This window comes from Melospiza georgiana, chromosome 29 (assembly GCF_028018845.1).
Source record: "Melospiza georgiana isolate bMelGeo1 chromosome 29, bMelGeo1.pri, whole genome shotgun sequence".
NCBI lineage: Eukaryota > Metazoa > Chordata > Aves > Passeriformes > Passerellidae > Melospiza > Melospiza georgiana.
The window spans coordinates 4,107,309-4,127,978 of NC_080458.1; the positions used below are offsets into that span (position 1 = coordinate 4,107,309).

At 61.0% G+C, this 20,670-nt stretch overlaps 3 protein-coding genes across 5 annotated transcripts; all 3 read left to right on the forward strand.

Moving 5' to 3' along the window:
* Positions 1–4: 4 nt before the first annotated feature.
* On the forward strand, positions 5–5,812 carry KRT18 (keratin 18). Its single transcript, XM_058042010.1, has 7 exons — positions 5–457; positions 1,227–1,309; positions 2,725–2,881; positions 2,951–3,115; positions 3,750–3,875; positions 4,483–4,706; positions 5,707–5,812. Exons 1-7 carry the CDS (start codon positions 5–7, stop codon positions 5,810–5,812), a joined length of 1,314 nt encoding a protein of 437 aa, XP_057897993.1.
* Positions 5,813–8,056: 2,244 nt separating this feature from the next.
* EIF4B (eukaryotic translation initiation factor 4B) lies at positions 8,057–19,762 on the forward strand. 2 transcript variants are annotated; one of them, XM_058042004.1, is made up of 15 exons: positions 8,057–8,109; positions 11,756–11,893; positions 13,348–13,556; positions 14,593–14,709; positions 14,903–14,957; positions 15,127–15,270; positions 15,610–15,720; positions 15,882–16,049; positions 16,961–17,195; positions 17,587–17,705; positions 17,784–17,994; positions 18,543–18,610; positions 18,857–18,947; positions 19,043–19,097; positions 19,574–19,762. In XM_058042004.1, exons 1-15 carry the CDS (start codon positions 8,097–8,099, stop codon positions 19,649–19,651), a joined length of 1,812 nt encoding a protein of 603 aa, XP_057897987.1. In that variant the 5' UTR covers positions 8,057–8,096; the 3' UTR covers positions 19,652–19,762. The 2 variants fall into 2 exon arrangements, with proteins under 2 accessions (XP_057897987.1, XP_057897988.1); XM_058042005.1 differs by having other exon boundaries at positions 18,860–18,947.
* LOC131094414 (uncharacterized) lies at positions 8,773–11,439 on the forward strand. 2 transcript variants are annotated; one of them, XM_058042009.1, is made up of 2 exons: positions 8,773–10,651; positions 10,793–11,439. In XM_058042009.1, the coding sequence occupies exons 1-2, from the start codon at positions 9,876–9,878 to the stop codon at positions 11,316–11,318; spliced, it is 1,302 nt and encodes a 433-aa protein (XP_057897992.1). In that variant the 5' UTR covers positions 8,773–9,875; the 3' UTR covers positions 11,319–11,439. The 2 variants fall into 2 exon arrangements, with proteins under 2 accessions (XP_057897992.1, XP_057897991.1); XM_058042008.1 differs by having other exon boundaries at positions 8,773–10,567; positions 10,610–11,439.
* Positions 19,763–20,670: the final 908 nt, after the last annotated feature.

Below are 20,670 nucleotides of genomic sequence, written 5' to 3' on the forward strand. Positions count from 1 at the left end.
CCCCATGAGCTTCTCCCGCCGCACCGTCTATTCCAGCTCCGTCCGCTCCGGCGGCATCGGGAGCCTCGGGCCCGCCGGGATCGCCCCCGGCCGCCGCTTCGCGCCCCTGGGCAGCGCCGCCAGCGTGTACGCGGGGGCGGGGGGCGCGGGGTCCCGCATCTCCGTCAGCCGCACCCTGAGCAGCGCCGGGGGCGCCTTTGGGGCCGGTTATGGGGCCGGTTATGGGGCCGGCCTGGGGGGCAGCGTCCTCCTGGGGGGCTCCGGGGCCGTGGCCAACGAGAAGGAGGCGATGCAGGACCTCAACGACCGCCTGGCCACGTACCTGGAGCAGGTGCGGAGACTGGAGCGGGAGAACCGGCGCCTGGAGACCCAAATCCGGGAGTTTATGGCCAAAAAGGGACCCAGCGCCCACGACTGGAGCCCCCAGTGGGAGCTGATAGAGGAGCTACGGGACAAGGTGGGGGCGCGGGGGGGGTGCTGTTAAACATTAACTGGGGAGGGGGAGGGAAAGAGCTGAACTTTGTTTCTGTGGGAGGGCATGGGGGGGCTTGGGGGAGGTCTGTAAGTCCCGCGGGTGGGGGGCTCGGGGGGGTTTTTCTCCCCACAGGGGGAGCAAAGGGACGTGACCAAGGCCACCGCGGTGGGGCAGTGTCGAAGGAGCCTCCCCCTCCATTCTTACCCCGATTTTTGGGTAAATTAGACCCCCCCGTCTCCCCAAAGCCCCTCCTGGAGCCTCCTCAAGGTGACCGGCACCCCCCATCCCCCCCTACACACCTGGGCGCCCCGCCCCGCCCCCACGCTGGGCTATCGCAGCTTTTCCGGGGCGAGGCCCTGCAGGGAAGGGGGGCCGGGGAAGCCATCCTGCCACGGCGGCGGTGACACGTGTCCCTGCGTCCGTGTGTGTGTCCCTGTGTCCGTGCGTGTGTCCCTGCGCCGGCGTGTCCATGTGTCCCACTCACCTGTCCCCCCGATATCCATGTGTTCACCTGTGTCCCCGTGTCTGTGTGTGTCCACCCGTGTCCCCTCGTGTTCGTGTGACCCTCCACACGTCCCCCATCCGTGCACCCCCATGTCCACGTGTCTCCCCATGCCCCCCCCGCCATAAGTCCCCATTTCCCCATGTCCCCTCGTGTCCATGTCACCATGTCCACGTGTCCATCTGTCCCTGCATGTCCCCATGTCCATGTGTCCCCTGTATCCACGGGTGTCCTCGTGTCCCCTCCCAGATCCTGGAGAGCACGGTGGAGAATGCACGCACCGTGCTGCAGATTGACAACGCTCGGCTGGCGGCCGACGACTTCCGCGTCAAGTGAGGGCGGGATACTGGGAATACTGGGAATACTGGGAATACTGGGAACATGGCAGGGGTGACATGGGAACGAGGATAGAGTGGGAATGGGGATGGAAATGGGAGTGGGAGTATGATGGAAAAGAGGGTGGAAATAGGGGTGGGAATGGGGATGGGGTGAAAATGGAGTTGGAAACAAGGTGGGAATGGAGATGGGAATAGGGGTGGGATTGGGTAGGAATGAGGAGGAAGACGAGGGGGGATGGGGGTGAGGATGGGGGTGTGAATGGGGATGAGGATGGGGATGGAGACGAGATGGGGATGAAGACAAGGACAAGGATGGAAACAGTGGGGATGGGAATGGGGATAAGAATGGTGAGGGAGATGGGATGGAGACCAGCATGGAAACAGGAGTGGGAATGGGAATAGGGTGGAAATGGATGGAGATGGGGATGGGAATGGGGACTAGGGGGAGAACAGGTGGCAATGGGAGTGAGGATGAGAATGAGATGGAGACTGAATGGCAATGGGTGGGAAGGAGGTGGGTACAGGGATTGGAATGGGGTGGAGATGGGACAGGGATGGGCACAAGGACAAGGGTGGAAATAGGAGTGGGAATGGAGACTGGATGTGGACAGGGACAGGGATGGGCTGGGGATGGAAATCAGGATGAGGACAAGGTCAGAGGTGGAAACAGGAGTGGGAATGGGGATGGGAATTTGGATGGGGACAGGGAAAAAAACAGGGATGGGGGACAGCTTTAGGTGAGAGTTGGGATGGGACAGGAATGGTAACATGGATGGAGACAGGGATGGGACAGAACTGGAGATGAGGATGAGAAATAGGATGAGACAGGAATGAGAATGGGAACAGGGGATGAAAATGGGCATGAAGACAAGGAGAAGGATGAGAATGAGAATGGGGACAGGTACAAAGATAGGATGAGTGGAGGTGGCAGAGGAGATGAGACAGGGATAAGAACATGGATGGAGACAGTGATGGGATGAGGTCAGGTGGGGCTGGAGATGGAAATGAGATGAGGGTGGGACAAGGAGATGGGATGGAATTGAAAATGGAGACGAGGATGAGGATGGGAAGGGAAACTGAGAAGGAAATGAGGATGAGGATGGGGATGAGGATGATGGGAATGGGATGTGATGGGAATGGTGATGGGGATGAAGATGAGGATGATGGGACAGGGATGGGGAGAAGGATGTGTTGGGGATGGAAACAGGGCTGAGGATGATGGGATTGAACGAGGATGAGGAAAAGGCTGTGTTGGGCTGAGAATGAAAATGGGGCTGATGATGGGGGTGGGGAACAAGGATACATCAGGGACAGAAACAGGGCCAAGGACAAGGACAAAGTAAGGAACGGGCACAAGGCTGGCTCGGCCCGGTGTCCCAGCCTGGCCCTGCGTTCCCGTGGCTGCCCAGGTTCGAGGCAGAGCTGGCCATCCGCCTCTCGGTGGACAGCGACATCGCCGGGCTGCGCAAGGTCCTGGACGACACCAACATGACGCGGCTGCAGCTCGAGGGGGACATCGAGGCCCTGCGCGAGGAGCTGATCCTGCTGCGCAAGGACCACGACCAGGTGGGTCCAGAGGACTCGGGGGGCTCGGGAGGGGCTGTGGGACCCTAAACTGACCCGTGCTGCCTCCAGGAAGTGCAGGACCTGCGGGCGCAGGCCTCGCAGTCGGCGCTGACGGTGGAGGTGGACGCTCCGCAGTCGCAGGATTTAGGGAAGGTCCTGGGAGAGCTGCGGGCTCAGTATGATGCCCTGGCCCAGAAAAATTTGGAAGACCTGGAGAAGCAGTGGGGGCAGCAGGTAAGGAACCCTAAAAAAACTCAAATCCCACCCAAAACCAGCCCCAAAATGATCCTGGGGGAGCAGTGGATCCAGGACAATGGACTTGGAGGACCTGGAGAAGCAGAGGGGGTGGGAGTTGGGGACCCCAAACCCCCACCAGTCCACATCCGAGGGTCCCCAGTGATGCTCCAAAGGGGTGTCCCCAATGGGGGGCCACCGGGGGGTCCCAAAAAAGGGGAAACTCCTTTTGGGGGTTGTCCCCAGGCTAATATGGGAGGTCCCCTAAGAAGCCCCACAAAGCCAGGGGGAGGAGGGGTGGCAGACCCAGGGGGGCCCTGGGTGGACACTCGTGACATTTTCAGGGGGAGTCCTGGGGTGAACTGCTCCAGGAGGTTCCTGGTCCAACCTTGGGGACACTTTTGGGATGGCCTCTGTCCAAGGTGCAAGTTTGGAGCCCCTCCTAGGGCACCCCCATGATGTGGGATCCCCATTAGGGTCCCATGACTAAGTCTGGCTCTTCTTTGGGATGGTCTCAGTCCCGCACCTCCCCTCCAGGACTTGGGGTGCCCGTGGTGGGGTGGGACCAAGGCTGCTGCCCCCCAGACCCCAAGGCTGCCCCCAGGCCCCCCCAGACTCCTCCTTTCCCTCCCAGATCACGGAGACCACCCTGGAGGTGACGCAGAGCACGAAGGACCTGGACATGGCACGAGGCACTGTTGGGGCCCTGCGTCGCTCACTGCAAACCCTCGAGATCGACCTTGAGGCCCTGCGCAACCAGGTACCCCAAAATTCCCCAAACTCCCCCCAAAAAACCCACCCCCCCAAATCCCTCAGTTCACAGCCTCACATTCCCAACTCCCCCTCCAAAAACCTAGCTCCCCTTAACCCATGGCTCCAGAGCCCCCAAACCCCTCCAACCCCCAGCCCATAACTCCAGGCACACAAAGGCCATTTTTGAGGTCTTGATCCCTCCCCCCAACCCCAAACCCTCCAAATACCCCAGAACTCGGGGCTGGAGGTGTCACTGCCTGAGGCTGAGGCTCAGGGCAGGGTGAACCCCCACAAGACTCCCTAATCTTCCCCTGATCCCCCCAGAACACAGGTTTGGGGTCTGCATTGACCAAAGCTCAGGGTGATCCCCCAGGATTTGGGGTGAACCCCTGCAAAACCCCTACACTCCCCTGAATGCGGGTCTGGAGTCCCTGGCTGAGCCCAAGGTGACAGATCCTCCAATCCCCCCATTTTAGGGGCTCTGGCTCTCCCAAAACCCCCTAATTCCCCCACGGACACCCCATAACACAGATTTAGAGGCTGCCATGGTCGAGGCTGAGGCTCAGATCAAAGCGAACCCCCCCAAACCCGCATTAACCCCCCAATCCCTGCAGAACATGGGTCTGGAGGCGGCGCTGGCCGAGGCCGAGGCGCGGGCCGGGGCTCACCTGGCGCAGGTGCAGCTCCAGGTGAGCGCGGCCGAGGCAGAGCTGCGGGACGTGCGGGCGCAGCTCCAGCGGCAGAACGAGCAGCACCGGGAGCTGCTCGGCCTCAAGGACCGCCTCGAGGCCGAGATCGCGACCTATCGGCGGCTGCTGGAGGGCGGCGACGATTTCAGGTTAGCAGGGGGCGGGACTGGAGAGGGGATCAGGTGCGGGGGGTTCAGCTTTGGGGGAAGGAATTCAGAAATTCAGATAGTGCCAGGGGGCAAGATCAGGTGAGAGGGGAAGTTCAGGTCAGGGGGGAGTCCAGGTCAGGGAAGTTCAGGTAGGAGAGGGTTCGGGAGGGGGAATTTGGTGGAGAGGGAAGGAATCCAGGTATGGGGCGTTAGAAGTTCAGGTGAGGGGGGAATTTGGGGGTATAGTTCAGACATGGGTGCTTTGGGTGAGAAGGGGAAGGAAGGCAGGTACAGGGGGTGGGAGTTCAAATCAGAGGGGAGCTCAGTTACAGGGGGAGAATGTGGAGCAGGCATTCAGGTACAGGGGCTCGGGTGAGGAGGGAATTCAGGTTTTGGGGGAAGGCGAGCCCAGAGAGCTCAGGTGAGGAAGTCTGGGGTGTGAGTTCAGATATAAGGGCTTGGGAGGGGGAAATTCAGAGGGATGGAAATTGAGGTGAGGGGGAAATGGAGACAGAGGGGGGAGTCTATGGGCTGGGAAGGGATAATTCCAGGAATTGAGTGTCCAGGTGCCGTCCCTGGCATGGGGAGGGGACACCCAGGGCAGATGAGACCCCTGTGATGAGGCGTCCAGGTCCCACCAGTTACAAGATTTTGGGGACAGCCAGAGGACAGCAGTGACATCCAGGGGGATGATGCCAGGAGATCACATATCCCAGCTCTGTCCTTCAGGATGGCCTGGGGATGGGGACAATGGTGACATCAGGGGGGATGAATCCCAAGTGTCCCAGTGTCCGGGTCCCAGCAGTTACAAGATTCTGGGAACAGCCAGGGGACAGGGGTGACACCCAGAGGGGACAATCTCCAGGGTGTTGGGACACCCCAGCCCATCCCACTGGACATGCCATCTCCATCACCTGTTGGGTGACACTGAGGGGGGGACACGACCGGCGTGGGGAGGGGACCCCTGGGTGCCCCCACCCCTAACCCCCCATCCCCGCAGCCTGAGGGATGCCCTGGACAAGGAGACCACGGCCACCACGGCAGGGACAGCGCCCACCCAGCGCGTGGTCACCGAGACCAGGGAGGTGAAGATCCGCACGTACTGAGGGGGTCACGGGGGATCCCCGGCCCCCAAAACCCGGGGGGGGACCCCGAGCTCCCCCCAGATCCAAATAAAGTGCTGATTCCCATGAACGGGAGATGGGATGTGTTGGTGTGTCCTTCCGGGGGGGGGAAACAGGGGTGGGGACATGGGGCTGAGACCGGGAGGAAACTGAGGCACGGGGTGTGGGGAGCTGCCAGAAGAGGGATGGATTCCTGTACCCCCTCCTTGTCACCATCCCGACAACGACCCCCGGTCGCCCATGCCCCCCCGGGGCGCCCCTTTTGCCCCCCGCTCATGTCGGGGTCCCTGGGGGCATCGACCTCCCAGAACCAGCCCAGAGAACCCCAAAACGTCCCTGTCCCCGCCGGCCCCGGGATCAGCCCCGAGCTCCGGGCACCGGCCTGCTCTGAACCGCTCCCGGGGAGACGCGGGGGGAGCGGGAGCGGGGGTCCCACGGCGGTAACCGAGGGTCCCACTGCGGTAACCGAGGGCCCCGGTGCAGTGCTCGGGGGTCCCGAGGGTCCCGGTGCGGTGCTCGGGGGTCCTGGTGCAGTGCTTGGAGGTCCCGGTGCAGTGCTCGGGGGTCCCGAGGGTCCCGGTGCAGTGCTTGGTGGTCCCGGTGCAGTACCCGAGGGCCCCGGTGCAGTGCTCGGGGGTCCCGGTGCAGTACCCGAGGGCCCCAGTGCAGTGCTCGGGGGTCCCGAGGGTCTCACTGCGATACCCGAGTGTCCCGGTGCGGTGCTCGGGGGTCCCGAGGGTCCCGGTGCAGTGCTTGGTGGTCCCGGTGCAGTACCCGAGGGCCCCGGTGCAGTGCTCGGGGGTCGCAGGCATCCTCGTGCCCCGGAGTTCCGGCGTCGGGAGTTCCTCGGGGGTCGGTGCCCGGAGGTATCGGCGCCCGGAGGTACCGGTATCCCGGCGCAGATGCCTGGCAGTGCCTGAGGGTGGCGGTGTCCGGGAGTCCCCGGGATGTCAGTAGACCGGGGATGTTGGTGCCCAGAGGGTGCCGTGCCCGGAGATGCCGGGATCGGGGCTCTCGGGGCGCTGCCACGGGTGTCGGTGTGCGGGGCATCGCGGTGCCGGGGGCTGTCGGTATGCGGGGCTCCTGCTGTCGGGGGTCCCAGTGACGGGGAATCCCGGGGGTGTCAGTGCCCAGGGGTCCCTGTGTCCCGGGCTCTGGGGAGTGACGGGATCGGCGCGTCTCGGTGTCCGCGCTGTCGGTGCTCGAGAGTTCCGAGCAGCCCGGCTGGTGCCTGGGGCGCCGGGAGCTGTCGGTGTCGGCCGGTGCCCGGGGGTGTCAGTGCCGGTGCCCGGGGGTGTCAGTGCCGGGAGTTCCGGGGGTGTCAGTGCCGGGAGTTCCGGGGGTGTCAGTGCCGGTGCCCGGGGGTGTCAGTGCCGGTGCCCGGGGGTGTCAGTGCCGGTGCCCGGGGGTGTCAGTGCCGGTGCCGGGGCTGTCAGTGCCGGTGCCCGGGGGTGTCAGTGCCGGTGCCCGGGGCTGTCAGTGCCGGGAGTTCCGGGGCTGTCAGTGCCGGGAGTTCCGGGGCTGTCAGTGCCGGTGCCCGGGGGTGTCAGTGCCGGTGCCCGGGGGTGTCAGTGCCGGGAGTTCCGGGGGTGTCAGTGCCGGTGCCCGGGGCTGTCAGTGCCGGTGCCCGGGGGTGTCGGCCGGTGCCGGGGCTGTCAGTGCCGGTGCCGGGGGGTGTCAGTGCCGGGAGTTCCGGGGGTGTCAGTGCCGGTGCCCGGGGGTGTCAGTGCCGGTGCCCGGGGCTGTCAGTGCCGGTGCCCGGGGGTGTCAGTGCCGGTGCCCGGGGGTGTCAGTGCCGGAGGTCCCGGGGGTGTCAGTGCCGGTGCCCGGGGGTGTCAGTGCCGGGAGTTCCGGGGGTGTCAGTGCCGGTGCCCGGGGGTGCCAGTGCCGGTGCCCGGGGGTGTCAGTGCCGGGAGTTCCGGGGGTGTCAGTGCCGGTGCCCGGGGGTGTCAGTGCCGGTGCCCGGGGGTGTCAGTGCCGGTGCCCAGGGGTGTCAGTGCCGGTGCCGGGGGTGTCAGTGCCGGTGCCCGGGGGTGTCAGTGCCGGTGCCCGGGGGTGCCAGTGCCGGTGCCCGGGGGTGTCAGTGCCGGGAGTTCCGGGGGTCTCTCCCCCTCCGGCCCCTCCCCCTCAGAACGAGCCAGCCCCAAGCCCCGCCCCCAGACCAGACCACGCCCCCGGACTTTGCCCCGCCCCCTGACAGGGCGCGACGCTCGTGGTCACGTGACGCCGCCATCCGGGTCCTTTGCCTTCTCTGCCTCGTCCCAACATGGCGGCCCCAGGTGAGCGCTGCGCCGCGGGCCCGGGCCCCGCCGGCCCGCGTGGAGCTCCGCGGGCACTGATGGCGGCACCGATGGCGGCCGCGGGGCTGCTCCGAGCACCGCCGCTTCCGGAGATGGTGGTGGGGAGGAGGCGGTGGCGGGAAAAGCGGGGGAAGCGGCGGGAAAACCGAACCCCCCCCCCCCTTCCTCCTCCGCCGCGTCCCCTCAGGGCGGGCGCGCGCCCTTCCCCCCCCCTCCCGCCGCTTCCCATTGGCGGGGGTGCGCGCGCGGCCTGTGATTGACGCGCGCGCGCCGGGCCCCCCTAACACCCCCCCCGTCTCCCATTGGCGGGGGCGCGCGCGCCCGGCCGGTGATTGACGTGCGTGCGCCCGGCCGGTGATTGACGTGCGCGCGCCGGGCGCGGCCCGGCGCGTGCGCGCGGAAGGGGGGGAGGGGGCGACGCGCCCACGTGGCCGCGAACGGGGGGGTCGGAGGGGCCCCGGTACCGGGAGTTCGGGCGGAGCGGCGGGATCAGGCTCCCCCCCCCGTCTATTTGCCCGCAGGGGCTTCACCGGGACCCCCTTCCCGGGCCCGCCGTGCCCTTGAGGCTCCTTGGGGTCAGTTACGGGGAGGCGGGGCAGGATGTGACCCCTCCCAGCCCCTCCAGGGGTCGGTCCCGGCGTGGGGGGGCGCACCGGACACCCCCCAGTTCCAGCCCGGCTCTCCCCTCCGTTCCCAATCCCGCAGCATCTCCCGGGATCCCCGGCTCTGCTTGGAGCGGGAGGTGGGTCCCGGTACCGGGGTGAGCTCGGGGGGTTGGAAGGTGCCCCCACCCCGCCTGGATCCGTCCCTGTCCCGGCTTCCCTGGGCCTCAGGTGCTGCCCGCATTGCCAGCCCTGTCCCGGGCTGGTTCCCTGCGCGAGGTCCGGTCACCCTGGGGCAGCTCTGAGCCGCTCCTGCATCCCAGGCTGGGATTCCCGCAGGAGTCCAGGGACGGCCCCACACTTCCCTGAAATCCACAGTGGGGAGGGAATGATGGACTGGGAGAAGATGAAGCCATCCCGGGGTCTAACACACCACCGCCCTCTCCCAGTTCCCTTGGGGATACACTGCTGCTGGTGGTGCTCTCCATGCTGGATTGCCATGGAATAACACATTTCCAGGCCATTCTATGAGCAATCCGACCTCCATCCTTTTTATCCTCGTTAAAGCCCTTTGGTTGATTCATTAATTATTATTATCTCTGGTCAGGGATATCTGACTAGAAGCTCTGGCCATCCAAAAATTCATGATCTCTCCTTTAAAAAAAAAGAGGGGAATGTTTTTCCAAGCCTTTCCCTTTCATGTCCTTGAAACCCATCAGTTTTGCTTCCCCTGGGACCCCTCTTGACCTCCCCAAAACCTGATGGGGGAACGAGGTGACTCCACCATTTCTCTGGGGCTCCAGCCCCCCTGGCTCCACCCAGAGGGATTTTTCCTGGCAAATGCAGCAATTTTTGCCAGGAAAGGTCCCAGATCCAGCGGCAGAGCCACATGAGGGCAGCAGTTCCTCCCAGAGGGAGGGAATTGTGAATCCAAAGCCACCTTCCAGGAAATGCCCCGGTTTTCCAGGAGTGTCACAGCTTGTGCCTGGGTGTGTCCCCACAGGGAGTGGGATGGGGACAATGTTTCCAGTGGGAATAACAAATTAAGGGGGCTGAGGGGTGGCTCCTGGCCCCTTGTATGTCCCTCCCCGTGGCTCCTGTCCAATTCTGGTGTCTCATGTCCAGCTCCTCATATCCCATCCCATGTCCCATCTTGTGTTCTATCCTGTCACTTCTGTCCCCTCTTGGCTCCTCCTGTGCTGCCTCCTGTCCCATCCCAGTTCCTCATATCCCATCCTGGTGCCCTACATCCGTTCCTGGTTCCTTCTGTCCCGTCCTGGTGGCTCCTGTCCCACCCTGATGCTCTCACGGCCCATCCCAGCCCCTCATGTCTCTCGGTGCCACATTCCATGCAAGTGCCTGTGTCCCATCCTGTGTCCCCTCCCAGTGCCTTCTGTCCCTTCTCAGTACCTCATGTCCCATTTGTGTCCCATCCCACTGGCTGCTGTCACATCCTGGTGGCTTCTGTCCTCTCTCAACTCCTTGTGTCCTATCCTGACACCTCCTGTCCCCTCCCAGTGGCTGCTGTCCCATCCTGGTGCTCTGTGTTCCATCCTAGCACTTCCTATCTCATCCTGCTGCCTTTTGTCCCATTTCGTGTCCCCTCCTGGCACCTCATGTCCCATCCCAGTGGCTCCTGTCCTGTTCCAGCTCATCCCATCCCATCCTCATCATCCCATGTCCCCATCTGTCACCTTGTGTCCCATCCCAGCTCCTCCTGTCCCATCCTGGTGCTCCATGTCCTCCTCTACTGTTTCCTCCTGGCTCCTGCTGTCCTGTCTCATGTCCCTTCCCAGTGGCTCCTGTCCCATCCCAGCTCCTCCCATTCCATCCCAGTGTCCCCCTGTCCCATTCTGGTGTCCCCAGTCCCATTCCAGTGTCCCCATGTCCCATTCTGGTGTCCCCAGTCCCATCCCAATGTCCCATGTCCCATCCTGTCACCTTGTGCTCCATCCCGAGGCCTCGTGTCCCAACCCTGTGTCTTCTGTCCCATCCCATTGTCTCGTGTCCTATATCCTGGTGCCTCGTGTTCCATGTCAGCTCCTTGTGTCCCATCCCAGTGTCCCATGTCCCATTCTGGTGTCCTCAGTCCCATTCCAGTGTCCCATGTCCCATTCTGGTGTCCCCAGTCCCATCCCAGTGTCTCGTGTCCCATTCTGGTGTCCCCAGTCCCATCCCAGTGTCCCCAGTCCCATTCCAGTGTCCCCAGTCCCATTCTGGTGTCCCCAGTCCCATCCCAGTGTCCCCAGTCCCATCCCAGTGTCCCATGTCCCATTCTGGTGTCCCCAGTCCCATCCCAGTGTCCCCAGTCCCATTCTGGTGTCCCCAGTCCCATCCCAGTGTCCCCAGTCCCATCCCAGTGTCTCGTGTCCCACATCCTGGCGCCTCACGTTCCATGTCAGCTCCTCGTGTCCCGTTTCCCATCTCTGTGCCCCATGTCCCACCCTGCTGTCCCCAGTCCCATTTTTCCAGTGTCCTGTGTCCCACCCCAGTGTCCCCTGTCCCCTCTGCCCCCTCTGTTCCTGTCCCTGCTCTCATTCCCCCTATTCCCACTCTCCTTCCCTCCTATTCCCACTCTTTTTCTGACCCATTCCTGCTCTCATTCCCTCCTGCCCCAGCTCCCATTCCCACACATTTCTGCTCCCGTTCCCACTCTGATTCCATTCTCATTCCCTCTCTGTCCTGCCATTCCCACTGTCATTCCCACCCTTTCCATTCCCACTGTCATTCCCACCCTTTCCATTCCCACTGTCATTCCCACCCTTTCCATTCCCATTCCCACTCCCATTCCCGCCCTTTCCCTGCTCATTCCCACTGTCATTCCCACCCTTTCCCTGCTCATTCCCACTCCCATTCCCGCCCTTTCCCTGCTCATTCCCACTGTCATTCCCACCCTTTCCATTCCCACTGTCATTCCCACCCTTTCCATTCCCATTCCCACTCCCATTCCCACCCTTTCCCTGCTCATTCCCCGTGCCCCCTCGGGTTCCCGCTCTGATCCGTGTCTCCGCTCGCTCCCGCAGCGGCAGCGAAGAAGAAGCCAAAGAAGGGGAAGACGCTGACGCTGACGGATTTCCTGGCCGAGGATGGGGGGGGCGGGGGGGGCCCCACCTACATCCCCAAACCTGTGAGCTGGGCCGACGAGACCGACGACCTGGAAGGTGAGCGTGGCCTTCCTGGAGCCTGATGGCATTCCCAGCTCTGGGGCTGGCATTCACAGCTCTGGGGCTGGCATTCACAGCTCTGGGGCTGGCATTCACAGCCCCCGGTGCCATCCCAGCTCTGGGGCTGGCATTCACAGCCCCTGGTGCCAGGACGGCATTCCTGCAGCCAGGACAGCATTCCCAGCTCTGGGGCTGGCATTCACAGCCCCCAGTGCCAGGATGGCATTCCCAGCTCTGGGGCTGGCATTCACAGCCCCCAGTGCCAGGATGGCATTCCTGGTGCCAGGATGGCATTCCCAGCTCCCAGAGCCAGGATTGGCATTCCTGGAGCCAGGATGGCATTCCCAGCTCTGGGGTTGGCATTCCCAGCCCCTAGTGCCAGGATGGCATTCCCAGCTCTGGGGTTGGCATTCCCAGCCCCTAGTGCCAGGATGGCATTCTCAGCTCTGGGGTTGGCATTCACAGCCCCCAGTGCCAGGATATGGCATTCCTGGAGCCAGGATGGCATTCCCAGCTCTGGGGTTGGCATTCTCAGCCCCTGGTGCCAGGATGGCATTCACAGCCCCCAGTGCCAGGATGGCATTCCCAGCTCTGGGGTTGGCATTCTCAGCCCCCAGAGCAGCATCCCCAGAGCCAGGATGGCATCCCCAGAGCCAGGATGAGAATGGTATTCCTGGAGCCAGGATGGCATTCCCACCTCTGGGATTTACATTCCCAGCCCCCAGAGCAGTATTTCTGGAGCCAGGATAGCATTTTTAATCCCCAGAGTGGCATTTTCAGCTCTGGGATTGGCATTCCCAGTCCTAGAAGCAGTATTCCCAGAGCTGGAACAGCATTCTCAATCCCTGGGCACCATTCTGAGCTCTGAGGTTGGCATTCCCAGCTTCCAGACTGTCATTCCCAGCTCCTGGAACATAATTCCTGCCTTCCAGATTGGAAGGCTCCAGGATTGGCATTCCTAGCTGCCAGTGGCATCCATAACTGGAAAAATCCGCTGGCTGTTCGGTTTCTGGGGAATAATGAAGCTGGGAGAGCCATGCAAGTTTTCCTTAGGGATGAGACTCAGTGTGCAGCCCAGTGGGGGAGCGGCAGTGGGATATTGAGGTTTTGGGGACTGGATTCACCAGAGCTTCCCACTGAGCCAGGCTGGAATGAATCCTGGAAAGCCACTCATGGGATTGCCTGTCCCTGCCTCGGGTGCTCTGGGTGGCCTCGGGGCACATTTCCGTGGATTTCCCTGTCCTGCCCGCAGTTGCCTCCGGGTGCCTCTGGATGACTCCGGTTTTTTCCCACTGCCCGCGGTTGCTTCCAGCTGCCTCTGTCGGGGTGGGCTGTGGGGTGATTGCTGCCTCCAGCTGCCCTGGCCAGCTCGGGGTGGCCCCGGGTGGCCGCGGTCGGCTGCCGCTGGCTCTGGCTGCGTGCCTGTGCCCACACCCCGGCTTTCCCCGCAGTCTCCACCACGTGGCACAGCAATGACGACGACGTTTACCGGGCGCCTCCGATCGACCGCTCCATCCTTCCCACGGCGCCGCGCGCCGCCCGCGAGCCCAACATCGACAGAAGCCGCCTCCCCAAATCCCCTCCGTACACGGCATTCCTGGGAAACCTGCCCTACGATGTCACCGAAGAGTCCATTAAGGATTTCTTTCGAGGACTTAATGTGAGTGACGTTCCAGAGGGCAGAAACGCTGCCCTCCCTCTACCGGGCACCCGTATTCCATCGCCATGGGGTGTTTCCCTGGGATGTGGGTGTCTGTAGGTTGATCCTGAGAGAATCCCTTGATTCCCCAGCCATGGATCAGCCATTCCCACTCATCCAGTGGGATTGAGGAGCCTCCAGTGGGGGAATTTCCCTGTGGAATCGGGTGGAGGGGTGGGGCAGGGTAGGGCAGCTGGTTTGCTCCCAGGTGGAAAGAAGACAGCATCAGGAAGCTCATGGATTGCACAGAGGTGTTGAAAACCACAAATTGGGAAAAACAAAGTTTATTCCCATTGGAACCTATCCTGCTTTTCCCTCTCCAGCTCCACATCTGACCTTGGCCTTCCTCATTCCTTTTCTCTATTTCTTGGCATTTGTCATCCTTTAAATATAATTCCATGCATGTGTTGTGGATTCTCCTTTGGTCCAAGCACGATCTTGGCTTTGCAAGAGGTTTCCCATCAGGAAATCCATCCCAGGAAAATCCAAGGGATGCTTTGGGGAGCCCATGACCCCCTAAGATGTCATTAAGGAATGTGGCTCCTGACATTTCCCAGGGCTCCGATCAGGAATAAGCAAGGAGCTCCCATACTTTGGGAGCCAGAATCTAGGGAAAGGAGGTTGTGGGCTACCCAGTGTCCACGTGGAACTTGTGCGGGACACATCCAGGGCTGGTTTTCCTCTGGGATGAGCTTTGAGATGGCTCCTGCTTCCCTGAGCCCACGGAGGAGCCTGCAGAGCATACCCAGCCCTTCCCATTGTTCCCAGTTCAGCTGCCAGAGCTGGGATTCTCTTCCCAGTCCCTCAATCCAAAAATGTTGGAAAGTTCTGCAGTGTTTAGGGCGGGACCCCTGTCTTCCTCCTCATGCACGAGGAACCCCCTCAATCCCTCGATACCCATGAGTTGCTCCATCCCAGATCCTGCCACCCTAGCACATTCCCCTTTGGAAGCCAAGATCCTGAGGTGAGCTTCCCTCTGCCTTCCCTCCCTTGGCAGATCAGCGCCGTGCGGCTCCCGCGGGAACCCACCAACCCCGAGAGGTTGAAAGGTTTCGGATACGCGGAGTTCGAGGATATTGATTCCCTGTTCCAGGCCCTGAGCCTCAATGAAGAGGTGAGTCCAATCCCAGCTTCCAAGAGCACGTCCTGGGGCCTAAAGGGGCTCCACGGACCTGGAGAAGGGTTTGGACACGGGCCTGGAGTGGTGGGAAAAGGGCAAATGGCTTCCAGCTGGAAGAGGGGAGGGTCAGGTGGGATATGGGGAGGGAATTCCCAGCCCAGCACTCACTTCCCACTGTTGTTCCCAGTCTTTAGGAAACAGAAGGATACGAGTGGATGTGGCAGATCAAGCTCAGGATAAAGGTGAGCGTCCAGCTGAAGACATGGATCAGGCAGGGTAGGGATTCAGGGAGAGTGGCCAAGGGCCCAGCCCTGACCCTGCCCTGTTTCCTTCCTTCCCTTTTAATCTTGATTCCCTTTCCCACTCCTTTTGCCTCTCCTTGTCCCTGTCCGTGTCCCTGGCTCCTGGCAGACCGGGATGATCGCTGCTTCGGCAGAGACCGGGATCGCTTCCGGGACTCAGAGCGGTTCGAGAGCGACTGGCGCGCGCGTCCGGCTGCTCCCGACGCCTTCGACGACTACCCCCCGCGCCGGGGCGACGATGGATTCGGGGACAGTGAGTGAAGGGAACGGGCCCAGCATTCCAGGCACTCCCTCCTTCCCCTGTGTACCAAGATCTAGGGGCACCTGACGCTGCTCAGCCTGAGATTAGGAACCACCTGAGCTCATTCCCACCCTGAGCTTGTTCATTCCCCATTTGGAGCTCATTTGTTCTCAGCTCTCATTCCAACTCCAAGCTCATTCATTCCCAAAACTCTTCATTCCCACCTGAGCTCATTCCCAGTTTGTAAGGATGAATGGGGCCTCCTCCTTTCCCATATGGAGCAGTATTGGGATTTTCCTCCTTTCTCGTGGAATCTGTGCCTATCCCAGTAAAACCCCATCCTGCTTCCAGGATATCGTGATCGCTACGATGACCGGTATCGGGACGGGCCACGGCGGGACATGGATCGTGGTTTTGGGAGCCGGGATCGCTACGACGACCGCAGCAGGGATTACGACCGAGGTGGGAATTCCCAAGGGTTTTCACGGGCAGAGAGTGGGAGCAAGACCCCCCACCATGGCCAGCGAGTAACTGGGAATCCCCCAAATTCCCAAACTGTTGTCACTGGGAATGTGGGCTGCATTATCCCTAGTGACTCTCAGATGATCTGTCTCCTTCGCCAGGCTATGATTCCCGAATAGGCAGCGGCCGGAGAGCCTTTGGAAGCGGGTACCGCCGGGACGATGACTACCGCGGCTATGAGGATCGCTATGACCGGCGGGATGACCGGATGGATCGGTGGAATTCCCGGGATGATTACGGCCGGGATGACTTCCGCCGTGAGGACAGAGGTGGGGTGGGACTAGAGCTGTTCCTTTGGGAATGGTTGGGTATGATGGCAATGATCCCGTGGAAAAGGTGGGAACAATAGGGAGTGGTCCCTTAGGAATGGTGGGATGTGATGGGAATGATCCCGTGGAAAAGGTGGGAGCAATAGGGAGTGGTCCCTTGGGAAAGGTTGGATATGATGGGAATGATCCCGTGGAAAAGGTGGGAGCAATAGGGAGTGGTCCCTTAGGAATGGTGCGGTATGATGGGAATGATCCCGTGGAAAAGGTGGGAGCAATAGGGAATGGTCCCTTGGGAAAGGTTGGATATGATGGGAATGATCCTGTGGGAAAGGTGGGAGCAATAGGGAGTGGTCCCTTGGGAATGGTGAGATATGATGGGAATGATCCCGTGGAAAAGGTGGGAGCAATAGGGAATGGTCCCTTGGTAATGGTGAGTTATGATGGGAATGATCCCGTGGGAAAGATGAGAGCAATAGGAAGTCATCCCTTGGGAAAGGTGAGATATGGTGGGAATGATCCTGTGGGAAAGGTGGGAGCAATAGGAAGTCATCCCTTGGGAAAGGTGAGATATGGTGGGAATGATCCTGTGGGAAAGGTGGGAGCAATAGGGAATGGTCCCTTAGGAATGGTGGGGTATGATGGGAATGATCCCTTGGAAAGGATGGCATGGGGGGAGAAGGGTCTCTTGAGAAAGGCAGGATGGTACAGGAATGGTCCCTCAAGAAAGGTGGGTTAGGATGGAAATGCTCCCATGAAAAAGTGAGAGAGTGGGAATGATCCCTTGGGAAGGGTGGGCTGGGGAAGGGGATGATTCCTTGGGAATGGCAGGATGGGACAGGGATTGTGCTGTCAGTCCCAGCACTGCTGCAGGTGGGATCAATGCCCACCATGATCTCCCGGCTCGTTCCCAGGTCCCACCCAGAGACCGAAGCTCAACCTGAAGCCCCGGAGTGCTCCCAAGGAAGAGGAAACTTCAGCAGCTCCCGCTGCCCAGTCCAGCCGGGCTGCTTCCATCTTCGGGGGGGCCAAGCCTGTGGATACAGCGGCTCGGGAGCGGGAGGTGGAGGAGCGGCTCCAGAAGGAGCAGGAAAAGCTCCAGCGGCAGCTGGAGGACGACAAGAGGATTGACAGACGGCCCCGGGAAAGGTGGGAATGGTGCCTTGGGAAAGAGGGAATGGGATGGTCATTTGGGAAAGGTGGGAAGGGCTGGGAGTTGTCATTTGGGAAACATGGGATGGGTAAGGAATGATCGCTTGGTAGTGATGGGATGGACAAAGAATGATCCCACCCAAAAGGGGAGGGGATATGGAATGGTTTCTTGGGAAAGCGGGGAATGGGCGGGGAATGATCCCTCAGGAAATTCGGGGCTGATCCCCACAGAGAGATGGGCAGGACAGGGAATGGTCCCCATGGAAAAGCGGGATGGGTGGCAATGATCCTTGGAAGTGGTTCGGGTCGGATGATGTTCATCCTATGGGAAAGGTGGGGTGGGGCAGCCCTTTCCCGGTCCCCTGATCCTGTTTCCACCCTGTCGCAGGCATCCAAGCTGGCGAAGCGAGGAGAACCAGGAGCGATCCCGGACAGGCAGCGAATCCTCCCAGAGCGGCCCCGCGGGACCCCCGGGAACGTCCACGGGCTCCGGCCCCACCGGCCGGAGTGAGTCGGGCTCCGGGGCGGCCGCGGCGCCCGGCCCGGGGCAGCCAGCAGCTGCCACACAGCTTTGTGTCCCCCCAGCCACACGGAGGAGGGAGAGCGAGAAATCCCTGGAAAATGAGCCCCTAGGAAAAGAGGAGGAGCCGCCCTCACCGCCCCCCAAGTCCCGGGAGGAGAAGCCGAAGGTGATGCCGGCGCCGCCTCCCAAGGAGAACGCCTGGATGAAGCGGAGCAGCCAGAACCCCCCCGGCAATTCCCAGAGCTCTGACTCGGAGCAAGCCTCCCCAACCAGGTGAGTGTCCCGGGAAGGAGTGGCCTGGGGGGTGCTTTTCCAGCCCACAGCATTCCATGGCTCCCTGCTTTTCCCTAGTGGAGGACCCCAAGGGCTGGGAGTAGGGGACCCTGACATTCCCAGGGATGATCCTGTAGTGCATCTCAACATTTCTGCTGCCTATCCCAACCTTTCTAAGGCCCATCCCAACATCCCTGTATCACGGAGATGTTCCTGTGCACCATCCCAGTGTTCCTGTGGCCCATTCCATGGAGTCACTGGCACATCCCAACATTCCTGTGGCCCAGGGATGCTCCTGCCACACATCCCAATATTACCGTGCCCCAACACTCCTGCAGCCCATGGAGGCTCTTCTGTTCATCCCAACCTTCCTGGGCTCCATCCCAGCATTCTTGTGCCCAATCCCAACTTTCTGTGGCTCGGGGATGTTCCTGTGCTCCACCCCAACATTCCCAGGCCCTATCCCAACATTCCTCCATGTCCCTGGAATGGGGCCATTCCAGGGACCCCCCCCCCTGATGCCTCTCCCCCCTTTTCTGTCTCCCCAGTGGGGGCCCCTCTGGCCCCACCCCCCCTGGAGATGATGGGGGCGCCCCCAGGACCCCCCAGAGGAGAGGTGAGAATGGGAGGAGGGGATTGGGAAGGCTCAGGGTTGGTTTTGGGGATTTGAGGAAGTCTTGGGAGCACTTGTGGAGCTCAGAAGGTGTTTGGGGAATTTTAGGGGAGGTTGTTATCGGGATCTGGGAGGGTTGAGGCATTTTTGGGGGGGGTTTAAAGGGGGTTGGGGGGGTTCCAGGGATGTTGAGGCCTTGCTGGGGGGCTCAGGGAGTTTGGGGGCTGTGACCCCCCCACCCTTTCCCAGCAGAGGAGCTGAAGCCTGAAGGGGGTCGGGAGAGCAGCTCCAAGGGCCGGAGCTGCAGCCGTGGCCCTGCAGGAATGGGGGACCCTGAGAGGTGAGACCCCCACCCCGAAACCCCCTCAGGAACTGGGGATCCCCCCCGGGCACACGGAATTTTCCAGAAATTGACCTCTGACCTCTGCTCCTTAGGAGGGACCCCCGGAAGGAGCACGAGCCAAAGAAACTGGAGGAGAACCCCCCCTCTGTAAGGATCCAGGGGGACCCCCCTCAAATCCCGGGTTTGGGGGGTTTGGGGAATCTCACCATAACTGATCCCCATGCCTCCAGCTACCAGCAGGGGCTGGGACCCCTCTTTGGGGTGAGGGAACCCCCAGGGGACTTCAACCTCTCAAACCTCATCTTTTGGGATATTTTGGGAATTTTCTGCTGTACTGTCCCCCTCTCTCTGCCCACGCCCACAGTTCAGCCTTGGGCAGTGTGAAACCCCTTTTGGGGGTGCATGACTCCCTGGGGGTCTTCACCCCATGCAAATCCTGATTTTTTGGGGGGCCTTGGGGAATTTTTTTTCCACAATGACCCCCTGGCACTCCCAGCTCAACCTCCCCAGCAGTTTTGGTTTTGGGAGGCTGTGACCCTCTGGTTTTGGGATGTGTGAGCCCCTGGGGAGTTTTATCCCCCTCACATCCCATTTTGGGGAATTTTTCCTGGTTTTTCCTACAGTTCAGCCATGCCAGCAAATATGCCGCGCTCTCCATGGATGGGGAGGATGAAGGTGATGATGAAGAAGGAGCTGAGTAAAAGCTTCCTCCCCCTCCTCCTCCTCCTCAGCTGCCACGGGAACCTCCGGAGATTCCCAAAAATCCCAACCTTGATCCAGGCGAGACGGAAATAAAGCCTAAAACTCATCAATTCCCTCAGCTACAGCTTCTTAAATCCCAAAAAAAAAAAAAAAAAACCCACCATGAACGAATGGGAATCACCCCAAAATCAGCACAGGGGGCGGGAGGAGTAATTCCAAGAGTTTTCTTGAAAGAAAAGCCCCCCCCCTGTGTTTTTCATGGAATAAGGGGTGAGGAAGAGCTGGCCTTCCTCCCACCCCCTCCTCACTGGAGCCCCTCCAAAACAGGGACTGGGAGGCATCCAATCCCCCCTCCTGGGATCCCCCTCTGCCCCCCATTTTCCTCACCTCTGGAATGTTGATTTCCCCCTGGACACCTTCATCATCCTCCTGCTCACAGGTGTCCCCCCCCAGTTCCCCCACCCAATTTTTGGGATGCAAACCCTGCCCTTTACAGAGGAAAACCTGGATTTCCACCCCAGAACCTCAAGATACTCTGAGATTTTGGGATTTGGGGTGGGCTGTAAAAATGTGTAAAAAGAACCTTCTCAGAGGTTTTGGGAGGTCCTGGGGGAGTTTTGGGGTTCTCCCCCAGGCTGGGGGCTGTTTGTTTTCTCCAATAAAATGAGCTGAAAAAGATCAGAAAGGCCCCAAATCCTTCTGCCCTACTCCTCCCCGCCTTGGAGGGGAGCGGGGCAGTTCCCAGAGCCCCCCAGGGGGAATTTCCTGTCCTCACGTTGGTGTTCCTTTCTCTGGGCTTTCTTTTCCCTTCTTGCATCCTTCTCTCCGCTCATTCCGTCTTTCCTCCTCCTTCCTCATCCTTCTTCATTCCTTCTTTATTCCTTCTTTATTCCTGCATTTTCTCCTCCTTCATCCTCCTCCTTCCTTCCATCCTCTCCTGCTCTTCCCCCCTTTCCTCTTCCACTTATTTATTCCTCCTCTCCATCATTCCATCTCCTACTTCCCCTTCAACTTCCTC